The sequence below is a fragment of the Elgaria multicarinata genome, chromosome 2 (assembly GCF_023053635.1).
Source record: "Elgaria multicarinata webbii isolate HBS135686 ecotype San Diego chromosome 2, rElgMul1.1.pri, whole genome shotgun sequence".
Taxonomy (NCBI): Eukaryota; Metazoa; Chordata; class Lepidosauria; order Squamata; family Anguidae; genus Elgaria; species Elgaria multicarinata.
In genome coordinates, this window is record NC_086172.1 from 25,830,486 (window position 1) to 25,857,452 (window position 26,967).

Consider the following 26,967-nt stretch of genomic DNA (forward strand, 5'->3'; position numbering starts at 1 on the left):
AAATAGGTCTCATCCAAATCTAGATGAAGGGGAACAACATGTACATCCTCTCCCAGCCACGTTTGCTGTTGGAAGCAAAATATTCTCAAAGACATCACATGGTAGACATCAGCATGTTAAAAATGCCCCTCTTGATCTAAACACAAACATGCATACCTACGTTGACTAACATGACATGCTTGAGGCAATCCGGATGATTCCTCCTGCTCAAATTTAGTTCCTTCTCCTTTGGTTATTTAAGACCTTCAGCCACAGGTGTATTCGTCACTGAATCCCTTCTTACATTATGCTGACCAAGTGGAACATGGGATGCCGTGGCTCAGTGGTAGGGCACCAGCTTTGCATGCAGAAGGTCCCAGGCTTGATCCCCGGCATCTCCAGGGAGGGCTGGAAAAATCCCTGCCTGAAACCCTGGAGAGCCATAGCTGCCAGTCAGTGCTGACAATATTGGGCTAGATGGACCAATGGTCTGACTCAGTATAATGCAGCTTCCTACGTTCGTAGTAAGACCGTTGTCCCAGCTAGGCCAATATTGTTGATACTTCCCATCCTACAGTTGTTATGCAAGATGGCTTGGTCCATGTGGGAGAAGCCTACACTGCAGCTCCTCCCTGTGTTATCACGGGCAACACTGGAATGAGGAGGAGCCAAGATGGGTGAAGGAGGATGTTTAATCCTTCCCCTGTGCTATTTTCCTGATCAAAACCACCAGTCGTCTTCCCCACAAGCTAAATCGTATGGGAGGAAAGAGCTAAACAACCACCTTCCTCAGTAGAATTCATTGACTCATTCCCACTAATCCTTTTCCTCTTCTGCTGTTTGGCCAGTGCTGTACTCTACTGTCTGAAATTCATAAGTGAGTACGTGTGATGCTGTTGCTCTCTAGTGGTTGCCTTGCAGAGAACATGGTGCCCAGTCCTCCCTTTGTCAATGTGAAAGAACTTTTTTTTCCTGGAGCTGCAGGAGGCAAAAGGATAGGGCCTCCTCTCAGGACAGTATCAAACATGCATTCACTATATTCGAGGCTCAACTTCTGCAATGCGCTCTACATAGGACTACCCTTCTGCCTAGTCCGGAAACTTCAACTAGTTCAAAATATGGCAGCCAGGCTGCTCACCGGTACGCCTAGGGGGGACCACGTTACACCAGTATTAAAATCTCTTCACTGGCTGCCAATTAGTTTCCGGGTGAAGTATAAAGTGTTGGCTATTACCTTTAAAGCCCTACATGGTTTGGGTCCAGGCTACCTGCGGGATCGCCTTCTCCCATACAATCTGCCCCGCACACTCAGGTCCTCTGGGAAAAATCTACTTCAGTCTGCGAAAGTTAGGCTGACAAGTATTACCCAGAGGCCCTTCTCTTCTGGTGCTCCCAGACTGTGGAATGGCCTGCCGGAGGAGACTCATCAATTTAACAGTCTTTTAGCGTTTAAGAAAGCTATTCCAGCAGGCCTATCCAGTAGAATTTTAGGATGTTTTAATAATGTACACTATGTTTTTAATTCAGTTTTATGTATTTTATACTTATCGTTGTTCCCCGTCTCGATCCAAACAGAGAGGCGGGTAAGAAATAAATTTATTATTATTATTATTATTATTATTATTATTATTACTTTGAAATTCTGTGAGTTTTGTTGTGTGTGGTACTGCTTCCCATGAATTTAGCGCATGCCTGACGCACCTTCTTCTGCTTCTTTCTGCTAACACACTTAGAAGTAACACCACTAAATGCTGCTTTAAGTGGCATCTAGGCATTGAGCACACACCAGACGTGGGTGTTTTGGAAGTGTGCTTGTAAGGATGTATGGACAGCATTAAATTCATAAATGTCTGACATAAGGAGCATGGAAAGCACACTTCCAAAGCCATGCACCAACTCAAAGTGGATTTACATGTTCACTACACGTGACAAAAATCTGCATCTTTATGTAGGCATAGCACTTTTTAGCAAATATAATAGAATCAACTGGCAATTCTTTAACCGGGCAATCCTATGCTCCATTAATGATGGTGGGAATTCTGAGTAGACATGCATGGGATACAACTCTCACTTCTCGACTCTAGCCCTATAGAAACTATTAGATGGTGTGGAATCTGTGGACATGCTATGAGAAACAATCCTTCACACATGTACTTGTAATGGTGGTAGCTAAGGCTCTTTCTCCAATTGCCACACACCTAACTTCAAAAGGCAAGTGCACCCTTCTATTATTACCTTAATGCACAGGCAGGAAGATGGGGAAGAAGGTGATCCATCAGGTACCCAGATTTTAAGCCATGTAGGGCTTTGAAAGGAAGCACCAGCAATTTGAACTGTTCTCAGAAATAAGTTGGTAGCCAGAAAAGTTGTTTCAGATCTGGAAAAATATGCCCCCAGTGAGCAGTCCTAGTTAGCAATCTAGCAGCTGTATTCTGAAGTTTCCAGGAAGTCTTCCAAAGCAACCCCATGTATAATTCATTTTAGTAATCGAACCAGGAGGTTAAAAGGGCATGGACAGCTATGGCCAAGGTAAGTACTGCGGCAGTTCTCAGGTAGCTGCTTGCGCAAGAGAATTTAGGGTGCTTCCAGATGAAGCTTTTATGGTGCCATTGCCCTGCCTTAGTCATGAAATTTCGCAGGGGGCGTCCAGTTGTCATTGGGCTTCATCCCATGTACCCATTTCCCTCAAATTATCCCCATAGCGTAAAGCTGTCGTTGTTATTATTATTGTTGTTGTTAGCTAAATCACACCACGGGCAGCAGCGCTCCTAAGATCCTTTGCATACCAGGAATGGGTTTAAGGGGGAGAAATGTAAAAAATCATTTAAAAAGTCAACGGATGACCCAATGCGAATCAAATTTGGTATACTTAAAGCCCTCCTTAATATCTATTACTGTGCCAATTTTGATGTCTTTATCTTTAAAACTTACGCAGATGTAAGCATTTGTTTAATCTGTAATTTAAACAAATCAAATCATTCTCCTGCGCCCCCAGTGGCCACTCGGAGAACAACAAAAGATTCGCTCCTAAAGAGGTAGCTAAATAGGTCGGTTCTTTTATATATGAAGCACAATTAAAGCAGGATGCATGGGAGTGCTTCAGAGTCAAAGCAGATTATAAGCTGGAAAACTTCGGAGTCCTTTGCATGCAATTCGCAGTGATTGCACAGTATAACCCTGGTGTGATGAAGCTAATTGTGTCACAGTCGTAACTCTCCCAAGTTTTCCCACCACTTCTTCCTGTGTTTCCCTTAATGCAGAAAATCCATTAGAATAAATGACCCAATTGCTTCTCAATTCCTTCTGATTGGAAGTGCTAGGAGCCCTCCTCTAGAACAGGGGTGGGCAACCCACAGCAGCTGCTGCTGGCCCCCGCTGTGCGTGTTTTTTTCTTACCAAGGAAAAGAGGAGCAGGGAGTCGCTGTTTGCTGCTGAAATTTGGTGGCAATTCAGTACAGAGGCTTAGAATTGACAGATTTAGCATGAAAACAACCACGACTCCCCCTTTTTTTGCTGCCACCGCCACTGCTGCAGCTGGAGTGCACCCCACGTCAGGCCTGAGGTGGGGGTGGGGAACTGGCCCCCATACTTTCCAAAGTTGCCCACCCCTGGCCTAGAAACATGCCCAGTTTTGACTTTTTTCCTACAACACCCTAGCATAAAGTATCAAAAAGCCCTTCCATGGTGAATAGGAAGACTCCTTAGTGAGCAGAAGGCCGCCTTTAGACCCAATCCATTAACTGCAAGAGATAGAGCTTTTGGAGATGATCTTTATAAATCAGTTGCATTGTACCAAAATTAAATTTCAAATCGTGATTCAAGACTGCCTTCAGTTGACTCCACAGTGAGATTTAAGGTCAATCAATCTATTAATCTTTATTTACAGTCAACAGACCATTGTTATAGCATATAAGTATAAGACTTATATAAGTATAAGTATAAGCATATAAGACCAGTGAGGGAGGAAGCAGCAGCCAGGCACCTCTCCACCGTGCCTGGGTACAGCTCCAGCTGAGAGCCCCCTCCCTCCTGCTGTCATCTGTAACTGCTGAACTTTACAACTAAGATTGTAGTGCCTGAATTTGCTTTCCTTCCCCCCCCTCCTTCTCCCTCCCAGTCCCCTTTCCTTTTGTGTCATGTCTTTTAGATTGTAAGCCTGTGGGCAGGGACTGTCAAGAAATACTTTTGTAAGCCGCCGTGAGAGCCTTTTTTGGCTGAATGGCGGCATAAAAATCCTTAAATAAAATAAATAAATAAATATAAGTACACAGATGTTAATAAAAATACATGTTGGTAAAAAGAAAGGATACAAAATCTGTAAAAACATTTAATCAGTAGGTTTAAAATAATGATCAAACTTCCTTGAGAGGTCTAATGAGAATAGCCCGGAAACTAGTTTTCCTGCTTTTTTTCTGATATTGTCAATTTCCAATCTCTTTACAGCTTTCCCCAACCTGAAGCCCTCCAGATATGTTGGGACTCTGTTGAGCACCAGGTTGGGCAACACTACTCTAGAGTATTTAATATGAAATGTGTCCCCAAAATAAAATGAACAGATTGGCTTTAATTTTGGTACAACGCAACTGATTTATAATGATAGTCTCCAAAAGTGGTCTCCTTGTGCCCTTCAGCAAATTGTAAACCGCCCAGAGAGCTTCGGCTATGGGGCAGTATATAAATGTAACAGATAAATGAATAAATAAATAAATAGCTATAAATATATGTTTGAAATGGGAAGGCGATGATGCTCAGATTCATTGGCTTCATCTTAAATGCTCCAGAGCTAGCTCTCACCAGATATCTACATCAAAAGAATAATCAGTGGCTCCCAGTAGCACATCAGGAGGGCGATACCCAAGTGTCATCACCTCAGCAGAGTACGTTTGACCGGGCAGGGACTTGGCACGAGCAAGACCTGCCAAAATAGGGGGGGGGGGGGAGAAGTAATTTTAAATCACACATGAAAGTTATATTTCTTTGCCACTCTCTTCAAAATAAATAACACAGACAATTCTGCCCATGTGTAATTCTACCTCATACAGCGATAATCTGTTATAATTCTTTTGTGGCTTTTTTGTTGAGAATGAGCTCATAGCAGTTTCTAATATAAATAACCGTGCAGTGAGTTGCATACCAGTGGTGGCTTTGCACTGGATCAGGGGCAGACAATTGCAGGAGGTTTAGGGACCATTTTTGCCCCCTGGACCACTACTCCTGCAGGCCATACTCCCATTTTTTTTTAAAAAAAAAGTAGGTAGTTTGCTGCCCAAATCCATAGCATTATATAGAACATTGAAAGTGTCAAATTTTGCTTGTTTGTAAACTTTACCTTTGTAGCACTCCATAGTTCTAAATACGCCATCTATCTGTTACCCTGCCAAATTCATCAATGCAGTGGGGGGTGGGGGTGCGGACATGCTACCCGCCCTGTTCTACAGGAAAGCACTTCTGCTCTTCTAAGGCAACATACCTGGGTTTTGCTGATCCCTCCTACCGCTGCACCTACGCCTCCTGAAAAACTATTCTTGACCTCTGGAACAGTAAGGGAAGCTGCAGGCTTGGGGGAATCTGTGAAAATGAGACACCCTGCCTTGTATATTCATTTGGAAGATGTAGGCTCACTGAAGACACAGGTGTGGCTCGCTTCCTGATGAATTCAAGCTGCAGGTGGCTTAGGAATAATATATAATATTATTGTATTATCCTGTATAATATTGCCAGGATTCGATCATTTTTGTCTGTCTCTTCCGCCAAGACGCTTGTTCATGCACTGGTTATTTCACGGTTGGACTACTACAACCTTCTTCTCTCTGGCCTTCCTTCTTCTCACATCAGTCCGTTGGTTTCTGTTCACCACTCCGCCGCAAAGATCATCTTCTTGGCTCGCCGCTCTGACCATGTTACTCCGCTTCTGAAATCTCTTCATTGGCTTCCAATTCACTTCAGAATCCAATATAAACTTCTCCTGTTAACCTTCAAAGCTTTTCACGGTCTAGCTCCTTCCTATCTCTCCTCTCTCATCTCACACTATTGCCCCGCTCATGCTCTTCGCTCCTCTGATGCCATGTTTCTCGCCTGCCCAAGGGCCTCTACTTCCCTTGCTCGGCTCCGTCCATTTTCTTCTGCTGCCCCTTACGCCTGGAACGCTCTTCCAGAACATTTGAGAACTACAAGTTCAATCGCAGCTTTTAAAGCTCAACTAAAAACTTTTCTTTTTCCTAAAGCTTTTAAAACTTGATGTTGTGCAGACTTCTACTGTTACTTTCTACTGTTAGTTTTACCCTACCCTGTGCCTGCTTACCCTACCCTGTACCTGTTTGCATTCTCTTCCCCTCCTTATTGTTTTACTAGGATTTTATTAGATTGTAAGCCTATGCGGCAGAGTCTTGCTATTTACTGTTTTACTTTGTACAGCACCATGTACATTGATGGTGCTATATAAATAATAATAATAATAATAATAATAATAATAATAATAATAATAATAATTAGGAAGAAGCCTTATACCAAGTTAAACCATTGGTCCCTCAAGCACTGTCTTGTGTGGCTCAGGCAAAGCTTCAGGCAGAGGTCTTTCCCATCACCTGGTACCTGATCCCTTCAACTAGCAGATAGCAGGGGTTAAACCTGAAACCTTCCGTACACAACACATATGCCTACCAACAAGCTAAGCAAAGTATACATCTGGGCTGTTGTCAGGTCTATGTACTCCATGGAGCTGGATAGAATCCTCATTTCAAGCAGTTAACTGCATCCCGTTTTGTGTGCAGTTATTTAACTACCAAGTTTATTCCTAGTTATAAAAAGGAGAGGGATGATGTCTAACACCAGGCCTTCGAACATCATGGTAAAACCAGATTTTAAAAAATATTCTGGCTTACTGTGAACGAGGAAGCGTGCTGGGTCGCTCCCACTTGGCTCCTCCTGCCAGCAGGAATGGTAGGGAACTTCCGTCTGTGGTCTGTTTAGCAGGGCACCCAAACTGGGAACTCTGGGAACAAACCTTGGTTTATGATTATGGCTTCCAGGGGAGGAACAAGCCAGAGTTCCTAATTCAGATGTCATGCGAAACAAACCATATATGAAGAGTGGTTTGTTTAGCCATTTGTGGTGAGAGCAATTGAGCAGTGTGTATAAGCATGCTTGCTTGTTTGTTCATGGTAAGCCAGAATTTTTATATATATATATGTATATGTATATGTATATGTATGTATGTTCTGGGATACCATGATGTGTGAACGGGACCATAGACATTTCTTTCTCCAAAGTTCGGTGAAAGGAGAAGCTGGTGGCTCTCCTTGGCTTATTTATTTATTTTATTTTATTTATTACATTTTGGCTTGGGACCTCGATACTTGAGGGAGCGCCTTTCCTTATATATGCCTGCCCGAGACTTGAGATCTCTTTGAGCAGCGCTTCTCCGCATCCCACCAGCACAACACATTCGCTATGTTGGGACAAGGGAGAGGGCTTTCTCTGTTGTGGCACCCCGACTGTGGAATGCCCTCCCCTTGGAGGCCCGACTGGCACCAACGCTGATTTTATTCTGGCGCCAAGTGAAAACATGGCTTTTTAACAAAGCTTTTAATGGCTGAATTCACTAGGCACATTGTTTTAACAGTTTTAATAGTTTTACTGTTTTTAAATTATATATCGTTTTAACTTGGTTTATGATTTAATTTGTTTTTAGCTGTGTATATTTACTGTTTTATACTGTACGCTTTTATCTGTACACCGCCCTGAGATCTTATTGATATAGGGCGGGATATAAATGTTTTAAATAAATAAATAAATCCTAAGCATGGGAAACCCGGCTGTCGAAAGAATTCCTGTCTGCAGTCGGGCTGCGACAACTCACCAAAGTCAGCTAACTTGAGCTCTCCATGGCAACTGAGGAGCAAGTTCTGAGGTTTCAGGTCCCGATGCAGAATGTGACGTTCATGGATGAAAGCCAAGGCTCGCAAAAGTTGGAACGTGAAGAGCTGGGGAAGAGAAGGAGGATTCAGACGTCTGTGATTAGTCATTGGTCAGTTACCTCTGCATCTCAGGGAGAAAACAATCTCGAAACAAAAGAGAATATGTACAGAGAAATAGAGGGGAGGGGGGAGAAGAAGAAAAATGAAAACCACTACATAATAAAACAACAGTACAGGCTGCTGAAGTCGACTATTATGGGCTGCTTTATATTAGAATAAACCAAAGAATTTAAGTTTGGCAGCTTCAAAATGGCATTTCAAAATGTCACATTTCTTTAGAATCCAGGGATGCTTCCCAGTGTTTACACCTACCCTGCAGCACAGGCTTGTCAATGTGGTACAAAAGTGAGATCTGCGTAACAAAAGGGGAAAGCTTAAATACTGTCCTACTCTATCATTATCAGCATTTCCCCAAGTTTATCTCCCCTCCTCTAATTTCTAATTTGTGGTAACGCATTCCTGCATTTACACAGCTAGATACGTTGTTAAATTACCTGCTAGTTTATTTGGCAGAAGCTCAGCTTTTTTCCCCCCTTCAGAATCCTCCAACCTGACTACTTCCTTTCCTACAGCTTTCTCAAAGTGTCTGTCCCTCCCTTTATCTAGCAAACTGCATCATCATACAGGTGCACGCAATTGTTCTAGATCAAGGGAAAAATTAAAACCTGAAATCTGCAATTTTGAGAGGAAGAAGCACATGGGTACAGTGAAGTCCAAAGATTAGCAATGGGTCAGTTGCATGGATACACTCTAAGAAGTCCATCTATCCATTCTTGCCATTTCTAAGTGATTGTGGAAAAGGAGCTAAGACCTGCAAATATGTAGATTTCTTCCAGGCCTCTCCCCTTTATGGAAAGGGCAAGCAGGTGTCAGGCTAGCAGGATTTACTTTGTTTTTACTACATCCCTTGAGGTCTACCAACCTGAGCTGGGGGCAAAATAGTGGTTCAATCAGGAGGACATTAAGAAACAGGTTGCCTTTGAGTACATGAACAGCCCAGGAATTTGTAATCAATTTGCGATCAGTCCCATAACCCGGCTCACACATTCTTTCACACAAAAATACACTCGTTATGTTCCTAGCATTTTTCCAGCAACCTAATTTAGGGCAAGAAACCTTCTTTGGTTGTCACTGCTGCTATTTAGTTGTCACTGTTGTAACTGGGAGTAAGAACTTGCCAATTTACTGCAAATCAGCCAGAAATCTTCCAATAGACCCCAATCTACCCTCATTCTGCCCACCTTTGCTCTGTGACTTTGGGGAAATACGCTATATATTTTAGAATGGGCAGGTTCACACAGTCAGGGAAAGAAAAGATGCCACTATAGCTTATTTTCCTACGCTGCGTGTACCAGTTGCTTGCTGCCTAATTACCATAATTACCCTCGTCATGACATTTAATCCCAGTGAGGGTAAGTGGCAAAAGTGATTTATAAACCGTCCTACAACCCTACAATAAGCCATAGGTTTGTAAACCGCTCCTGCCACCCACCTTTGCATGGGTTCAGATGTCACCATGTGCTGGGTGAGGGTAACTATGGTAATTAGGCAGCAGGCAGCAGGAATGTGCAGGGTGGGAAAATAAACCATGGTGGCTAATTTTCCCTCCCCAATAGTGTGAACCTGGCCAATGTCATGAATGTCAAACCAACCTCACTTAAAGAAATAATAGGAAAGTAAATAAAGGGGCAATGAAACAACTCAGGGTATTGGGCTACTTCTTTGCCTCCAGGTAAAATGGGCTAAAAACATCATGATTTCATTTAAGTGCAAAAGATGCAGTGCATTTTTAGAGCATGTTTTTTTGGTATGCGAAACTGTCAGTCATCTTGTCATGAATATTAATCAGTGACAGAATAAAACAAATCTCTCCTTGCTGGCATTTGCTCAGACTCTGGAAACTGCAGCAGGACATTTTTTGTCTGTAGGTCCAAAAACACTGTTGGGGGGGGGGGGAGGTTTGAAGGAGAATGCTGAAAAAGGGAAGGAAGGCATTAAGCTAAATCTTTTGTTTTTTGTTAAATAGAAGTTGCAGCAGCTTCCCCCAACCTGATGTGCCGCATTGTAACTCCCTGCATTTCCAGCCAGCCACAGGGAATGCCAACATTCTGGAGGGCACCAGGGTGAGGATGGCTGAGGTTCAGGGAGGCCCACATGGGACTGTGACATGGGGGAAAGGGTTAAGCTTCCCTCCCCATGAGCTGCAGTCCCAATCCTGATCTGGCCACATGCAGCCGCCATCCCAAAACAAGCACTTTTTGCAGCCCATTGTGGCTTGCGGTGCATGCTCATTTTGAATACTCAACCCTCAGTGGGGGAATTGCCATGGTTTGTTGTGTTGTCTGAACCTGGGTGGCACGGATTGTTTGTGGGTTAAACCCTCAAATAATCCATGATCTGTTGTAGGGTTATTTGAGGGTTGTTTAACCCTCAGTCAACTCCTGCCACCCAGATGTGGGTGACACAACAAACAATGGCAACACCCCACTGGGTGTTGAATATTCAAAATGGCTGCCGGCATACATTGCAACCCATGATGGGCTGTGGTGAGTGTGTGAAGCACACCACTAAATTCCCTATTCCCTCTGATCTTGTCTGCAACCTTCACAGTAGCTGGTTGGGGATGGGATGAATTTTCTCAGCAGCAGTACAGCCATGAGCTATCCCTATTGTAATGCAAAGTATTCTGGGGTGGCCTGGTCTTAAATGGGCAAGTACAACCCACTTGCTTTCAAGCTCCTGTTAGAAATAAAAATGCTAGAACTGGTTTGTTGATATGGATCAACACAGCCACCTGTAGCTTTGGCCACAGCATGGGGGCATGGCTATAGGGACTGCCATGACGAGCACCTGCACTTCGAAATTCACCAATACACCACTAGATCTACAGTGCTCCCATGAAGGGTTTTTAGATTTCCCCTTTCAAATACACCCAGGGTTGAGAGCTCCCCCACAGGCAACATCCCATGAGGCGCAAAGGGCTACCATCAGCAGGAAGGAATCATAAGCTGTCTTCTTTGGATCCTGGATGTAATTGTGTATTTTCCTTGAGAAATATGGACTAAAATACGTTCAAGGTGGAAAATAAAAAGGAAACTCAAAACGACCTGAGGTGAAGTTTCATTTCATCCGTCCATGATTCAAGTTTGGGAAGCCGTTGATGACCAGACTATGAATCAGATGCCAACAGTGTATCATGGAGATTTGTTTCCCTAGCTTCCCCTGGTGACAGCTCTTTGCTTTAGGGCACAATATGGGCAAGTCTAAGGTTGAAGCTTGATGTTAGCAAATGTGTGGGCTTCCACTCCACATTTGTTAAAAAAAACTGGATTGTGAAGCTGGAATCTATTGCAGGGAAGGATCAACAGGAGGAGGAGGGGTGTGTGGACTGTTTGTCCCTTCTGATAACAATTGATTTTCACTAGCGAAACCGGTTTTCCTTCCCAAGTCGACTCATTTCTGGCTTCAGGACTCGGCCAGGGAGAAAATTATAAGCTGCCTGAATGAGGACATTTGCAGGGGAGAAGCAGGGGATGATCCTTTCACACTGATTCTCTCCTACAATTACCTTCCCACAATTTGTCATATTAGCATTGTGAATGACTGTTTTCCCCATAGCTTCTAGTTCCTAAGATGATTTGGTTTCCTGGTGGAAGGTAACCAACCAGCAAGTTAGAAATATTTTAGTTTAATCCACGTGTATTCATTTATTGCATCGCAATACTTGTAAGCTGCCTTGGGAGCCTATTTATTCGTTAAAGGGCAGTGCATATATTTATGCATTATAAAAAAGAAAACAAATTCACATGCAGTCAATCTACCAAATGTTTACAGCCGCTAAGGCCTTAGCTAGACCTAAGGTTTATCCCGGGTTCGTCCTGGAGTTGTCCCTGTTCATGTAAATGACACACAGGATATCCAGGGAGCAGGCAGGGACGACCCCGGGACCATCCCAGGATAAACCTTAGGTCTAGCTAAGGCCTGAGTTACAGAAATCTTTCCCCACAGCATTTTCTAAGGCGCATCGTTACTTTTATCTAAGTAAATCTTACAAACAGCATTTTACAGACAGTCCACACTCAGACTAGAATAGAAATGTATTTATCGCATTTAAATGCTAACCTTCCTCTAAGGAACTCATACATGGCTTATCCCATTTTATCTCCGCAACAACCCAGTGAGGTAGATTTGCTTGATACATAGCATCTTGCTTGGACAACTGAAGTTTGTAATTATGTTTCTGTAATTTTAGAACTGTTTAAAATTATGGTGGGTTTTTTTTTGGGGGGGGTATTTCTTCTTTTTATTGAAATTGATAATTTGTAATCTGACATGCATGGGCTTGGAGATAGTGTAAAATACATAGGCCCTGTTCAAAAGACACCTTAAACCACGGGGGTTAAGGCTTCAACCACGGTGATTAAGGCCTTTTTGTTAACAGAAAAGACTTAACCACTGTGGTTTAAGGTGTCTTCTGAACAGGGCCATACTTAACTACCCAAGTAAATAAGAAATGTAAACCCCAGTCTCTTCAGTTCAGGCCAACAGTCTATTCATTAACCACACTTGTTCTTGGCACACATGTTATTTATATACTTAAGAAGTACTAGTTTCTTCAGGAACTTACCATGACATTATGAGGATGAAGTCCCCCAGGATGCTGGGACAGGTACTGTGCCAAGTCTGTGTGCTAAATAGGCATGGAAGAGAGAAAGAAATAGGGCTGGAAACAGGAAATCCAATCCTCAGAGAGCCTTTCTGCAGAATCCCTCAACCACCATTTTAGAATTAGGTGCCAGTGGAAAGGGGTGGGTAGCATGTGACTTCCCCACTCCTTCTGCCTCAGCAGCCTCCCAAAAAGCCTCTCATAAAAACTGAGGTACCTTGACAGGGTTCTTGTGAGGATGAAATGGAGCGGAGAAGGGCCATGTATACCACCTTGGGTTCCTTGCAAGAGGAAAAAAATGGTGGAATATAAATGTATTAATAATAAATATTAGGGTCGGATAATTTGGGGGGGCACACATAGTGGTACACTGCCCTTGCAATATGCAAGGCTGAAATGGTATGCTGCTAACTTTAGGGCCAAACTTCACAACTTATTAAATGTGTCTAAGGTGAAAGTGCTTAAAATATATTATTTGAATTTTTTTTAATGACAAGTAGCTTGAGGGCCTTTCTACCATTGCTTAATTGGGTCTTATTATTTTAATGTGTTTTTTATGCATTTGTATTTTCTTGGTGTGAATTATATTTTATATATTTACATTAGCTACCTTGCAGACTTGTCAACTGTGGAAAGGCAGGATATAAATATTTAAAATAAAATAAAAGTGACTGGCCCAAGGTTTCAGGGTCTCCCATATCTTCCCAAACCTATTATTATTATTATTATTATTATTAGTTACATTTATTTGTATCTTGCCTTTTGCCCAATACTGGGCCTCAAGGCGGCCTAAGTACAACACTTTATCCATTATACCACATGGGTTATGCAGTGCATGAAGAAGCAAAGTCCTTTTTACCATGGTACTTTTGCTAATGATCATGACCAGTCACAAAGTTTTTTTGCCAGAATATCTTTAGAGGAGAGTTAATAGAGAAAAGAAAGTTTCACATATGCCTCAGCATTATGTCTTATTTCTGGGAAAGTGTTGCTTTTGAAAGGATGAATGCTCAAATTGTGAGGAGGGGTAGCGAGCGGGTTGTCCTATTGAGGTTGTGAAAGAAACCAGTGTTTTAACAACAGTGTTATGAGCCTGTTGTCATGGTAGTTGCAAAAGCAATCAGTTCCTGCCAGCTTTTTGTGCAAATAAAGCACTTTTTTAAAAATGTGGCTGTTCCTTAAGAGAAGTTAGGGTTGCAGATAGCTCTCAAGAACAAGGAGGTGGGGGAGAAAGCTAGCAAGAAGCACCCGTCACCGTGATGCACGGACTCATTTGTTACATACCGCTATAAAATACTTTGAAGCATTACAAAAAAACATGGCAGCGCTTTTATTTACTGGCACACGAGATGGCTCAGAAATCCTTTCATACATCCTCAAGTAAATAAATAAATAAATAAATAAAGTGGTCGAAAAGCAGCTCACCATGTACTCAAAGACTAAAGTCAGGGTCTCTTTGGTTTGGACGATGTCATGGAGGAGCACAATGTTGGCATGTTTCAAGCCCTTCAGGAGAGACGCTAAGAACATATAAACAGTAATCAGACAGCTAGCAGTAAGGGAGGACACCTTTTAACCGCATGGATGGCAAATCAGCCTTGTTAAATCACAACTGCCCAGAAAAAAAATAATCCATACTGGAATTTGGAGCACAGGCTTCTTAGAATTCATATTCTTTCTAAACAGAAGGCCTTCTTCAGAAGTTACATTTCATTTCATTTTCAATTATATCCTCCCTCCAGCCCCACTTTGAGAGAGTGAACCAAGTTGCCTGACCAGCCTATACACTGGGCTCCCTCAGCAACAGGACCAGTCAAAGGTCAGGCCAGATGCTGGTATTTGCTCTTTTAATTGGTCTCTGGGATATTTTAAATATTCTGATAGCTGGTACATTGTTTCCTGCTGATGTTTTCATGTTTTATGCTATGCTGTACATTAGAAGGTTGTTTTTAATTCTCTGTCATGGGCTGCCTAGAATGCTTTACAGATAAAGCAAGGGTATAAAAGCCTTTAAATAAATTTAAGAAGACCATCTTCAATTACTAATTTAGGTTAAAATTCTCTTTATTTTTTGTAATAAGTTCTTTTGGGGCATGTCTAGACCTACCGGGTGTAGAGGGATGGAGGGGGAGGATCTCGCGATATGATGATCGTGAGATCTCCCCCTCTGTCTACACGCGGCGCGCGACGTCCAGGAAGGAAGAGGACGTCACGCCCGCCATTTTGTTTGGGTTTTTTAATCGAGAAAGAGCGCAGGAGTGCTCCTCCCTTACTGCTCTTGCTCCCCCCACCCCCAATAGGAACGGAACTCCTGAGAAGTTCCACACCCTGCGCCCAGCTCCTTGCAGTTACTCACGAGGATCTGGGACAAACTGCAACGCCCAGCCACACATCCCATGGTCTCGGGACAAGCCCGGGACTGTGGGAAAACCCATAATTAAACTGTAAGGCCATATCCCGGGGCACAAGAGGGATCATCCCTCCTTGCCCCCAGGATCCCCTTTGTGTCATGTGCGATTCCCAGGATATTGCCCCATCTAGCCATGCCCCAGGTGTGAAATTTCATCTGTTTATTTATGAAATGCAGACTGGAGTAGAGAAAAGAAACAACAGCTGGAGCATCGCACAACATTTCTCTTGCAGGCCTTGTTCTTTCGAGAGAGCTGCATGAAATTGTTTATTCCCCTGCCCCCTTAGCATGTGAAAAAGTTGGTGGTTCCATCAGGACCCTGGGGCAGGCAAAAGCAACAGTGTCATGGTAAAGTAAAAAAGCAGTTTTTGATGTTTTATCTGTGGGAGCATCTAAAAGTCCAAAATACCTGATTTAAGAGCTTAAGTAAATGCATAAATCAGAGACATCAAGAAAGCTGAAAACATTTTTTCCAATACACAATAACTTCTCCTAGCAAGATGAGCGAAAAACAAGATGGAGGAAAAGTTGAGTCAAAAAGGTATAACACTACATCAAGAAAAAGAAGCATACATGCAGATTATTAACGATGGGTAGTATTCATCGTTGTCCCAGCTCTAGTACTAATGACATTGTGCTTGCGCAAACCAATGCTTGTGGAACATTAACTAGCATAATGAGAATATATGCAAAATTCTCTGTTACATATTATTCCCTCCAATAATAAAGTTGGTGGCCCAAATAGTTGAGGAAACCCCAGGGTATGCAAAACACAGGAAAATTAGAATGATTGGCTTTATCATACCAGTGTTATACTGTGCAATCACTGCGAATGACATGCAAAGGACTCAGAAGTTTTCCACTTTATAATCTGCTCTGATTGTGAGATACTCCCATGCATCCTGCCTTAATTGTGCTTCAAAGCGAAAAGATTCGCTGTATTTAGCCCCTACATTTTGAGCGTATCTTCCGAGCCGCCGCTGGGACGCAGGAGCAGGATTTTAAAGAAATGCTTACATCTGCGTAAGCTTTAACGATAAAGACACCAAAATTGGCACAGTAATAGATATTAGGGAGAGCATTAAGCATACGAAATTTGAATTGAATTGGGTCATCCATTGATTTTTTAAATGATTTTCTACATTTCCCCCCTTAAACTCACTTCCTAGTATGCAAAGGATCGCTGTTGCCGGGTAGCAAAAACAACAACTGCGAAAGCTTACGCTACGGTGATAATCCGAGGGAAGCAGGTACGTGGAATGAAGCTTTATATGTGTGAGGTGCCAGGGGCCCATGAGTATGTATGTGGCATTTTTCTTTTTCCAAGTGAGAAGATTGGCCAGGACAATTTCTGAATGAGGAAGGGATCGTTCTCCTCCCACTTCGATTTCTCCAGTAAGGGGCACCATGAACGATGGCCATTTCCTCCCCAGCTGGGCCCCCGGGACTCCACCCACCTCAGCGGGGCCGAAGAACACAGAGGACAAGACTCAATATCACTACTATCCTGCTGCTGCCATAGATCCAACTCTGGATTCCTGATTGCATGAAATGAGATCTACACTGACACAGTTGTATACACACGGCATTATGCACATCTTAAGCTGAACAAATGGACATTGGGAATGGAGAGAGTACATGTGATCCCACCCCCTGACACACATTCAGTGGAATAGGAAAATAGGACTCCCAGCAATTTCAGCTGGGAGTCCTCCTTAACTGAATGTATGTAGGAACAGGTAAAATAGTTTGGAAGTAAGGGAAAGGCCATTTTCTTCCTGTATTATAAAGCTCCTATATAACTTCTTATATTACAGAGCTCAGCTCCAGTACTGAAATCAGGTTCAAGGGCTGAACCCTGCCATAGATTAAATTCAGTTCGCTCAGAATTCTTTACCTTCTCTTATGGTTGTGAAAGGGACTCCTTCCTCTGTCTTCAGGCTGATGACTTTCAAAGCTACCAACTGGCCATATATTCTAATGGGACAGAGTATAATTGATGAATTTCCATCCATACCTATACAGTTGGATCCACAATTTACAGTACACGTAAAATGAAACTTCGTCCCTTAAATCAACCACAGTTACATTGATCTAATCCAAGTTAAGCAGCATGCTACACATTTACACACAAATGCATGTAACAGTAGCTCTGTTTCCCCCCATTCACTCCCCTGCAATTCACCACCCCTTTCCCCAGGCTCAGAGACTAAAAAAAAGGGGGGGGAAGCCTCCATTGGTGCCAAACTCTCACCTACTGATCCCTTTGTATACTGTTGAATGAGAACTTTCACTCAGCTTCTCCAGATTTAAGTAGGAGGCCGCATTTCCAAATGGGAGACCTCTTCTTTGCTTAGATGGGGGAAGGATGCAGAGAAAGAAAGACAAAGCATGAATTTGGCTCTAGATTTATTAAAGCTGTTTGGACCCCAGTAAAGAAACAAAGATTTCGTATGCCAATAATAAATATAAATAAACAACTTTTTTAAAAGACAATACTTTTATTGGATTAACCTGGTTTGGTATAATAAATGCAATTTTTTTTAAAAAAGATAATACTTGTTATTGGATTAACTTGGCTTGATATAGAAATTAATAGTTTTGAAGTTACTTCATCAAGCAACCTGCATAGGTCTTCAAGATGCTGAACAATTAACAGTTGTTCATTTCCAGAAAGAGAGGTGATGAGACTCAAGATGGCCTAGATGTCACACTGTGTGAGTTGCATGTCACCAACTAGGCTGTGTTTATTGAAGTATGTTGGAATTCTGTGCTCTGCACATGCGTGGAGCTTTCCTTTACATATATATTCCAAGGCTGATCCCAAGTACTGAATACTTAATTTGAAACACCTCAAATGAAACCCAGACTGCAGCTTCAAGTACTTACAACACTGTTAAGAAATGCAGAATTGTTCACTGCTTACGGTACACGGTCTATGTCTTGTATTTAGGTAGTAGACAAGATATTTCATACTTCTAACACAAGGCCTGAGTGCACTGATGGTACTGATCTTCCCCTACGGTGGAATATAGGGGGAACATTTCTTGTTTGAGGAGGCATTCTCACAAGTGAGCTTCACAGGGGTCCCTCGGCAGAAATTTTGGTTTAGCAAGTGTGGCATGGGATAAGTAAGCCAGGCAAATGGAAGTTGACAAGGGGAGAGTCATGGTAACAGTTGCTAGGGAAAATGAGGGCAGGGTGGTTAAAAAAGCAGTTGGGGAGGGGGTTGAAAGGGCAGGAAGAAGATGGCTTTGGGGTGAGGATGTTTCGGAAGAGCGTATAAACAGGAAACCAAGACGAGGAGCCAACCTGATCATCAGTGGACGGAATGGCTGCAAGGAATAGAAGGCCTACTGTATGAAAGAGCAGTGAAGAATTGGGAGTAGAAAGCCCAAAGCCCAATGGGACTTGAGGAACCGCAAGAAAGGACAAAAGGGGTGATTCCACTACAAACGGAGGAAGTGGAGGGGAAATTATTATTTATTGCTACTTATTTTAAATCCAAAGAAACGTTGTTATATACTGAAGTGTTTCTCTGAGTCCTTTAATTCCTCACCCAAATATTTATTTAAACAAACCCAGCTGTCACAAAAGTATTTCTGGAGCAGCTGTCCAAGTGGTTGACACTCCTAAGGGTGAAAACTGCTGCTTTGGAAGAAAGCTAAAAGTCCAAATATGGCAAATAAATAACCAACCTAATTTGGTTAATATCAGTGTGGTGTGGTGGCAAAAGTATCAGGGACTCAGGAGATCCAAGTTCTATTCTCCACTCAGCCAAGAAGCTCACTTGGGCCGGATCTACACTACTGCTTTAAAGCGCTTTATAACAGTTTTATAGCGCTTTAAAGCAGTTAACGTGCTTTATAACTGTTATAAAGCACTTTAAAGCAGTAGTGTAGATCCTGCCCTAGTGTCTTTGGGCCAATCGCTGATCTCATCCTAGCCTACTCCACAGAGGCCCTATTCAGAAGACACCTTAAACCATGGCTTTAACTACAATGAATAAGGCAAAAAGCCATGGTTACAGCTGTGGTTTAAGGTGTATTCTGAACAGGGCCAGAGTTGTTTGGTGGATAAAATGGAGAGGAAGAGGATCATGTAGGCCACCTTGGAATTCTTGGAAGAACAAATAAATAAATCAGCATATAAGTTGGAAATAAAATGAGAAATCTTTCTTTCTGCCCAATGAAACATAAGCTTCAAGCTCCTACACAGGAGATCAACTTAAGTTGCATTTGGTTTTGGGTTTTATTCCGGCTAAAATTCAACCTAAGTCCTACTTAGAGTAGACCCATTGAAGTGAATGGAACTTATCTTGGATTTTACCCTCTGAGACAAATATATGCAGCCATCTAACCCACACTATTTTGTGGTTTTAAATGATATCAATTAAATGATATCATTTTAAATGGTATCATTTTAAATGATATCAATTAAATGATTACTTTTAAATGATATTACTTTTAAATGATATCAATTAAAAGTTATGATTGAGATCATCGATTATTAAGATCCAGTGTGGTGTAATGGTTAAGAGTGCTGGATTGGGAGATCCAGCCTCTAGTCCCCACCCGGCTATGGAAGCTCACTGGGTGACTTTGGGCCAGTCACAGCCTCTCAGCCTCACAACTACCTCACAGGGTTGTTTTGAGGATAAAATGGAAAGGAAGAGGATTATGTACACCACCTTGGGTTCCTTGGAGGAAAAAAGGTGGGATATAAATGCAATAAATAGATAAATAAATTATTCAAATCATTTGTCACCCCCACCAAGCCTTTAGAATAGGTTACGGAGCACATTCAAATAAATAAATGGTGCTAAATTCCTTCTATGCATCAATTTATGCAATAAACACACTCACCCACTGGAATCTCGCAGCAAATGCCTGCTCCTGGGAAGGATCGCTGAAACGGCGTTGTCGTGTTCTTCCAGCTTTTTGTGTCTGAAGTGTATGAAACCATTGTGGCTGCAATGCATTTGTTGTGGTTGGTATTTTGCTTGAATCCATCAGCTGACAGGGTGAAAAGAACACCAACTTAAGAACAAAAATCTATAGTTCCTTTGTTAGCTCTGATTTAGGGCAGAACTACGCACATATCAATATAGTATTCCCAAGGTCATGTTGCCTCCTAATATCGAAATGGGGATACCTGTACTGGAGAATCAACAGGAGGCACAGGGCTGGTGCCAAACCATTTTGCGCCCTAGGCAGGTGAGCTGCTTTCACCCCACCCCCACCCCAGTGTACCTGGGTGCGGGGCGCCATCTTGCCCGCCCAGCCGAAGCGAAGCCAGGACGCTGGGATGGGGTGGGCGGCTTCGGAAGGATGCGCCCGGCCGGAAGCTGCTCTGGGAGAGCGACTTCCGGGTGTGCCGTTCCGAAGCCGCCCATCCACCCCAGCTTCCTGGCTTCGCTTCGGCTGGGCGCCCACCCAGCCGAAGCGAAGCCAGGACGCTGGAGTGGGTGGGCGGGTGTGGCTTCGCTTTGGCTGGGTGGGCGCCCAGCCGAAGCGAAGCCAGGACGCTGGGGCGGGCGGCTTCAGAATGGAACGCCTGGAAGCTGCCCTCTCAGAGCCGCTGTGGGAGAGCGGCTTCCAGGTGCAGTGTTCGGCGCCCCCCTTACCTTGGCACTCTAGGCGGCCGCCTGAGTGGCCTCTATGGTAGCACCGGCCCTGAGGAGGCAGGAGGTGCTTAAGCCTTTCCTGACTTTTTTAATCTACAGCTTTGGAGGAAAGCTCCATGGTTGCTGTGAAGCTGCACCTGCATCATCTAACTGACGCAGCACAAATCCATAGCCACTTCAGGGCTTTCCCTGCATATAGACAGCCGCTAACTCTCTTCCACTGAGATTGCTGTGGCATCTTCAGTTTCACTGTCATTGCCTATTAGTTTTATTTCACACTGAGACGTATATGTATTCTCCCACATACTTTCTAGGGATAATCATCTGAAAAACATTAATTACAACTTTGAAACTACCAAGCTTGCCTAGTATTTGCAATTGGTATCCATTCATTGTTACTAATGAACTTATGAAATGGAGGGGAAAACACAGAAAAATAAAGCACTGGAAAAATGTCTGCCCTACATCACTGCTTCCATGCAGGTCTCATATCCCACCCACACACGTGTGGGAATATGTTTGCCAAGATAATACGTAGTTCTATCCAGTGGGGGAAAGTAAAGTGCTGCTCTTGGAGGCAATTTGTGGTGTCCTTCATCCCCCAAAATGGATGGCCGACATTGAGGTATATAATACTCATCTATGCAGAGAGCACACAGAGACATGCTATGCCCTTTCTGGTGGAAGGGGTCTGTGCACTATAAAAGGGCACACACTTTCTGCCTATCAAAATGACAGGCACTTGACTAAATTAAATATTGGTCAACCTAATACATTTTATTACCCTAATTTCTCTAATTCTTTTTGCTGAGACTTGGATCTGGAAATCTCCTATATGGAAAACCTGGCCCTTATCCCAAAACAATGTCAGATCCCTGAGGGTGGCTGCAATGCTACTTACCTTCGGAACACAATGCACTTCCTCTGGCTTGTCTTGCTGTGGTGAGCCTTCTGTCTCTTCACAGAAACATTTGCATCTAGGACTAAAAGCATTTTTACATAGGATGTCCCCCATGTTCTGCTGTCCTCTAATGGCTTGCTCCCTCTTGTCTTTTTAATTCAGTTTGCCAGAGAAATGCATGCGTGTTCATATGACTTGCATGAGGTCTCCACCACAAGTGATCTCATGACTTAAGAAACCCTTTTCTCTCCACATCTTAACATCCAGTGTTTCAAATTTATCCTTTGTATAACTCTCTTGTTTGTAATGAGCATAGTTCCTGAAAGCTGCCATACTCGGAATCTGTGATCCAAAAGTTAAAGCAGGTTATTTCAATTGTTTTAAGATACTCTTGATGTCTTATCAATAATTTTCTTCTAATCTTATTCGTTTACTGATATTTATGAATCATTTACATTAAAAAGAAAATTCAAGTGATATACAAACAATGCAGCATAATATCATAATAAAATACAAATATACAACTTAGAAGAGGCAATAGCTTGGCAACAAGGAAGACAAGATCTTTATTCTAGGAAAGCTTCTTCAAGCAAGTAAGTTTTCAGTAGATACCAAAGCCCCAGAATATGCAAAAATGTAGTGCCCCAAAAAAGTGTATAATTAGCTGTACATGCACCTGACTACTTCTCCCTTTTGTTTTTTACGTTATTTTGTTTGTGCAATTTTAATGTGATCATTTGTCTAAACAGACACAGAGATAAACTGACAGAATTGAAAGAAGACTTATCATACAACTTTAAACGTATGTGCCATTATCAGGCCACACTGCCTGTAGCGCACAATGAAATAATTTTTTTATATAAGTCCTGTAATTATATTTTGAATAGCATAATTATATTGTAGAACCTTGCCATCTGTGGTGGAACATTTAAAACAGAATTAGGTCTATAGACTATGAGTGACACATAACTATCATTCAAACCATAATTGGTATATTCTGTTTTATCCAAAATTCTAAAGTGACATTATTTTGCCACAAAAACTCTGACATTTTGCATCTGCCAAAAATACTTCAGTCGTTATACTTTCTGTGTGCAGAGAAATAAAATATTGTCAAAATTCAAGTTATATGCTTGTTTTGGCATTTGTTCATTTTTTAATACAATGGGAATGTAAAAATGGAAGTGGCCAAGTTATTTTTTAATACAGTGGGACCGTAAAAATGGAAGTGGCCAAGGACTCTCTTGATCTCTGAGAGGGCCTAGTTTAAGTAAATAATTCTGATTCTAATTAGTCTTATTTTTAAAGGACCGTGCAAACCCTCCTCCCACTTTCTCTGGGATCAAAATAGGAGATGCAGACATAGCCTTTAACAAACGCCTGCTTGCCTTTCTTTCTCAAACACATGTCCCATGCTATGAAAACTCTTTGTATATAAAAGTATTTTCTTGTTTCTGCAGCCACTTTAGACAACACAGCTGTCATATTCACACTTTCAGCAGTTTGAACGCCACTTCAGTTTGTGGTAGTTATCTTTTAAAAAGGCACAAAGAGTACTCTGACAGTCACCTCGCTGAAGCTGGGCAGGTCAAAGCCTGGATGACCTCCTGTATGCTGCCTTGATTTCTATGAAGAAAATGTAGAATACACATCTAATAAATATGTCAGGGGACCACGACCTCAGGTATTCCAGGCAGCTGTATAATCCCCCCTCCCCCATGCTGTTGCAATGATCCACTTGATTCTATAAAGATGACGATTCCCTCCCATAAGACTCATTTCCACATGGCAGGATTTAGTTCCCTAACGCCTTTTACACTAGTTTGTCCCACTCGAAACCCCGTCTGCGCTCTCAACCTGGTTTACCCCTCCTCCCTTTACGGCTTCTTTTACTAACTGGGCTGACAGGCTGGCCCCGCCCCTACGGCCCAGCAGGCTCCGCCCTTTCTCCCTCTTTACGTGAATCAGCTGGTTTGAGCGTCCCTAGAAGCCGGAGGGGATCTTGGCGGTTAAAGCGAGGGCGCGCGGCTCCAGGTGAGAGAGAGAGACAGGGGACCCCTTGGCGGGTGGGGGATGGGACGTGCGCCGTGCGCGCTGGAATCCGAACGACCTCAGCGTCAACTGTCATTTACTGCGTGCCCCTGCAGCCCCTGAGAGCGCGCGGGCTGGGCGCGGAGTAGAACTAGGCTCGAGCTGCGGAGTGAAACTTCCGTCACGTGCTTCTGGCGCGCGTGGGGGGGGGGGGGATGTTGAGTACCTGTCGTCATGTTCCTTCCATCAGCATCCCGACCCATTCTGTCTCCCCAGCCTAGCTGTCGTTATAGGCTGAACTAATAAACACATACAATTTATTTTCCCTTTCTGCAGAGAACACCCCCCCACACACCTTTTTATCTATTTATCTGCTGAATCTGTTAAATGAAAACGTACATGGAGGACTCTCGTCATAAAACATTTGGTGCTGTTTCTGTTCCCCTCATAATTGTTAGGAAACTTAAATAGCATCAAGTGTTACCTGTTGCCATTAAGTTCTCTTATAAACGTGCCTCCGTTACATGGACCAGATATGTTTTGACTCTGTGCCTGCTGTGTTCTTTTTTTTTTTATGGGAAAACAAATCTCTGGCAAGGTGTCAACGTGGAATTACGTTGGTCCCTCTTCCTCGCGGTGGCTGAGGGCCTTTCCAAACAGCTTGTTTTTCTCTAGGGGAAACGGGTGGTGGTGGCATTGTTTGCATTTACTATTGCTTTACACTTGCTAGTCGCAGCAAGTGATGACTCTGTCCCTGTTTAACGAAATGAAATGGGACCAGCCTTGCTATTCAGGGATTCTCCTTTCACAAATACTCGGAGGGTGGCGACAAGAGAGAGGACCTTCTCTGTGGTGGCCCCCCAACTCTGGAACAATCTCCCTGATGAGGCCCGCCTGGCACTGACATTGTCATCTTTTCGGCGCCAGGTCAAGACTTTTCTCTTCTCCCAGGCATTTAACAATATGTAATGACCCTGGGTCTATTTTTTGGCTCATCATTTTTTAAGTTGTTACACTGGTTTTAAATATGTGTGTGTTTTGCTTGTTTTTGTGGGTTTTTTAATCTTTGTATATTGCTTTTAAGTGTTTTTATCTTATGTGAACCGCCCAGAGAGCTTTGGCTATGTGGCGGTATACAAATGCAATAAATAACAATAATAAATAAATACACTTTGCAAAGATGTGTACACTAGTACTGAGTGGATGATTGACTAGGCCCAGAGGAGGGGGGGGATATCTTTAAAAAGAGGGAGACAACCAATTCTTTCAAAGGGAGGGTGCAATTCTAAATGGCATGAAAGAGAAGAAGGGACTTGTGCAGTAATGTCATGGGCACTGCCCAACTGATACCGGTGGTACTACTAATGATGAAGATGACTATACTAATAGTGATCTCAATTCTTGGAGTGTGGATCTTTATGTAGCTAAAATGGTATCGTTGACACCCACAAGAGACTTGGGTCAAGATTTGTAGAAGTACAAAAAATCTTTAGGAGGGGAAAAACACACAAAACATCCCCTTGAGGACTGAGCATATACATTGTCCATGGAATACTGACTGTTGAGGGGGATTGGAATGGAGTATATGGTAGGTAGAAGTATGGCTGGCTGGAATCTTGAATAGGAGTACTCCTTGCTGCAACAATTTATTGCAGTTCCCAGTTGTTATTAGAGGTGGAGTAGCCATCTATGTGAACTTTTGAGTCCCTGCCTGACAATCACTGGGGCAGCAGCTCCCTGTATGGCTCTCCTTGGGCGGTCAACCTCTTGGGTAGGAAACCTCTTTCAGCCCCAAAGAGTAAGTCCTATTGAACACTTACAGGTTTAAGTTGTTGATTTCAAATTGTCAAGGGTCATAAGGAAGACCTCGTATGGGAATACTTTAAAGACATTATCTTGATAGGAAAAAAAAACATCCCTGGGTTGTTTAGCTGCAGTGGGAGCAACCAGGCTGCTGTGAGCCAGCATGCTCACTTGCACCTGCTTGTTCACAATAACCTGGGGTTTAAAGAAAACCTGGGGTGTCTTGATGTGTGTTTATGGCCAGAGAATTTGAAGCAACCTAGCTCTGTGCAGAACTGCAACTCATGTGGAAGAGTAATTCGTTAAGACTTCTATAGTATTTTAAATATAGTCGTATTAGGTTCTCACAAAAAACTATGGAACCGTATTTGAAAACATTTCATGATTTTTTTGAATATGAATTTAGATATTCTTAATTCCTTAAAACAAGCTAACCTTTCAATAAGTTACGTTTTATTGGTACTCTGGATGCATTTATCATAGGAAGAAGAGTGTGCCTATTTAATAAAAACCCAGTATGTATTAACCTAGTGATGAACTTCTTGAGATGTAACTAAACATTTTAATATTAAACCTATGCAGTATTACAATCCTTGATGGTTTGTGATAGTTCTTATTTTTATAATGTGGTATTGGAACATTTTAAAAGTAAGCCCTAAGGGAATGTGGTATAATTAAATTGAATGGCCAGGTTGTTGTTCTGTGTTCCCTTGTGAGTTGGGCAGTAAGCCAATAAGAAAGGAATTGATCAGCAATCTCCTCTCTCTGTTTTCAGAGCCAAACATTCTCAGTGTTTTTACAAACTAAACTAAAATTGTTTGGGTTGAAAATTAAACATTGCAACATGAATGACAGTGTATCTAGATGGCTCAGTATAGAAGAACTGGGAAATAGGAAGGCCTCATTGTGCAAATAAAATAAACAGTTGCTTGGAGGAGCAATATCTTTACGGATGCCAGTGAAGTAGTATGTAGTCCAGGAGTCCCATTCCCATGAAGGGTCTCAGAGGATGCTGGTGAGTGACATTGCTTACAGCTGCACATGTTCCCAGGATTGCATTCCAACATGGCAAGAAACCATGAATGTACATCTCTGATTGGGGTGACCAAATGGATTGGACTGGCCTTGCAGAACTGCGGGCTACAACCATGGTTTGTAACCAGGGTTGGTGCTACTTCTGTTGACATGAATAGGACTTAGGTTAGACTAACATTGGATACCCCCCATAGTAGGTGTTTGTATTATTACTGAGTATGAAAGATGTCTGCATTTATTTATTTATTTAAAATATTTATATCCCGTCCTATATCACTAAAATCTCGGTAGCGTGCAGATAAAAACATTCAGTATAAAACAATATACACACTTAAAAACAAATTAAACCATGATCCAAGTTAAAACAATATATAATTTAAAAGCAATAGATACGGTTTAAAAAATGTGCCAGTGAATTTAACTATCAAAGGCTGCATGGAGTTAGTGTGATAAAGGCATGGTGGGGGACTGTTGGAATATGAACACATTCAGATGTTAGAAAATACATCTGTTAATCTCCGATTGTTTGGGAAGGCAGCA

The 26,967-nt window shown here is 42.5% G+C and overlaps 2 protein-coding genes across 2 annotated transcripts in view; one reads left to right on the forward strand and one right to left on the reverse strand.

The window, feature by feature from the left end:
- The window catches only part of CDK15 (cyclin dependent kinase 15), a 58,488-nt gene extending 36,816 nt beyond the window's left edge, over window positions 1-21,672 (reverse strand). The window contains exons 1-8 of the mRNA XM_063116188.1: window positions 21,559-21,672; window positions 19,897-20,046; window positions 17,286-17,383; window positions 16,929-17,008; window positions 14,047-14,141; window positions 12,583-12,645; window positions 7,838-7,961; window positions 4,774-4,894 (exon numbers count right to left, since the gene is read on the reverse strand). Coding sequence (XP_062972258.1) covers window positions 4,774-4,894; window positions 7,838-7,961; window positions 12,583-12,645; window positions 14,047-14,141; window positions 16,929-17,008; window positions 17,286-17,383; window positions 19,897-20,046; window positions 21,559-21,672 — 845 coding nt within the window. The remainder of the gene's footprint in view (window positions 1-4,773; window positions 4,895-7,837; window positions 7,962-12,582; window positions 12,646-14,046; window positions 14,142-16,928; window positions 17,009-17,285; window positions 17,384-19,896; window positions 20,047-21,558) is intronic.
- Window positions 21,673-23,508: 1,836 nt separating this feature from the next.
- Window positions 23,509-26,967, forward strand: part of ALS2 (alsin Rho guanine nucleotide exchange factor ALS2) — a 53,876-nt gene continuing 50,417 nt past the window's right edge. The window contains exon 1 of the mRNA XM_063116169.1: window positions 23,509-23,592. The gene's annotated coding sequence lies outside the window, so the exon portion shown is untranslated. The remainder of the gene's footprint in view (window positions 23,593-26,967) is intronic.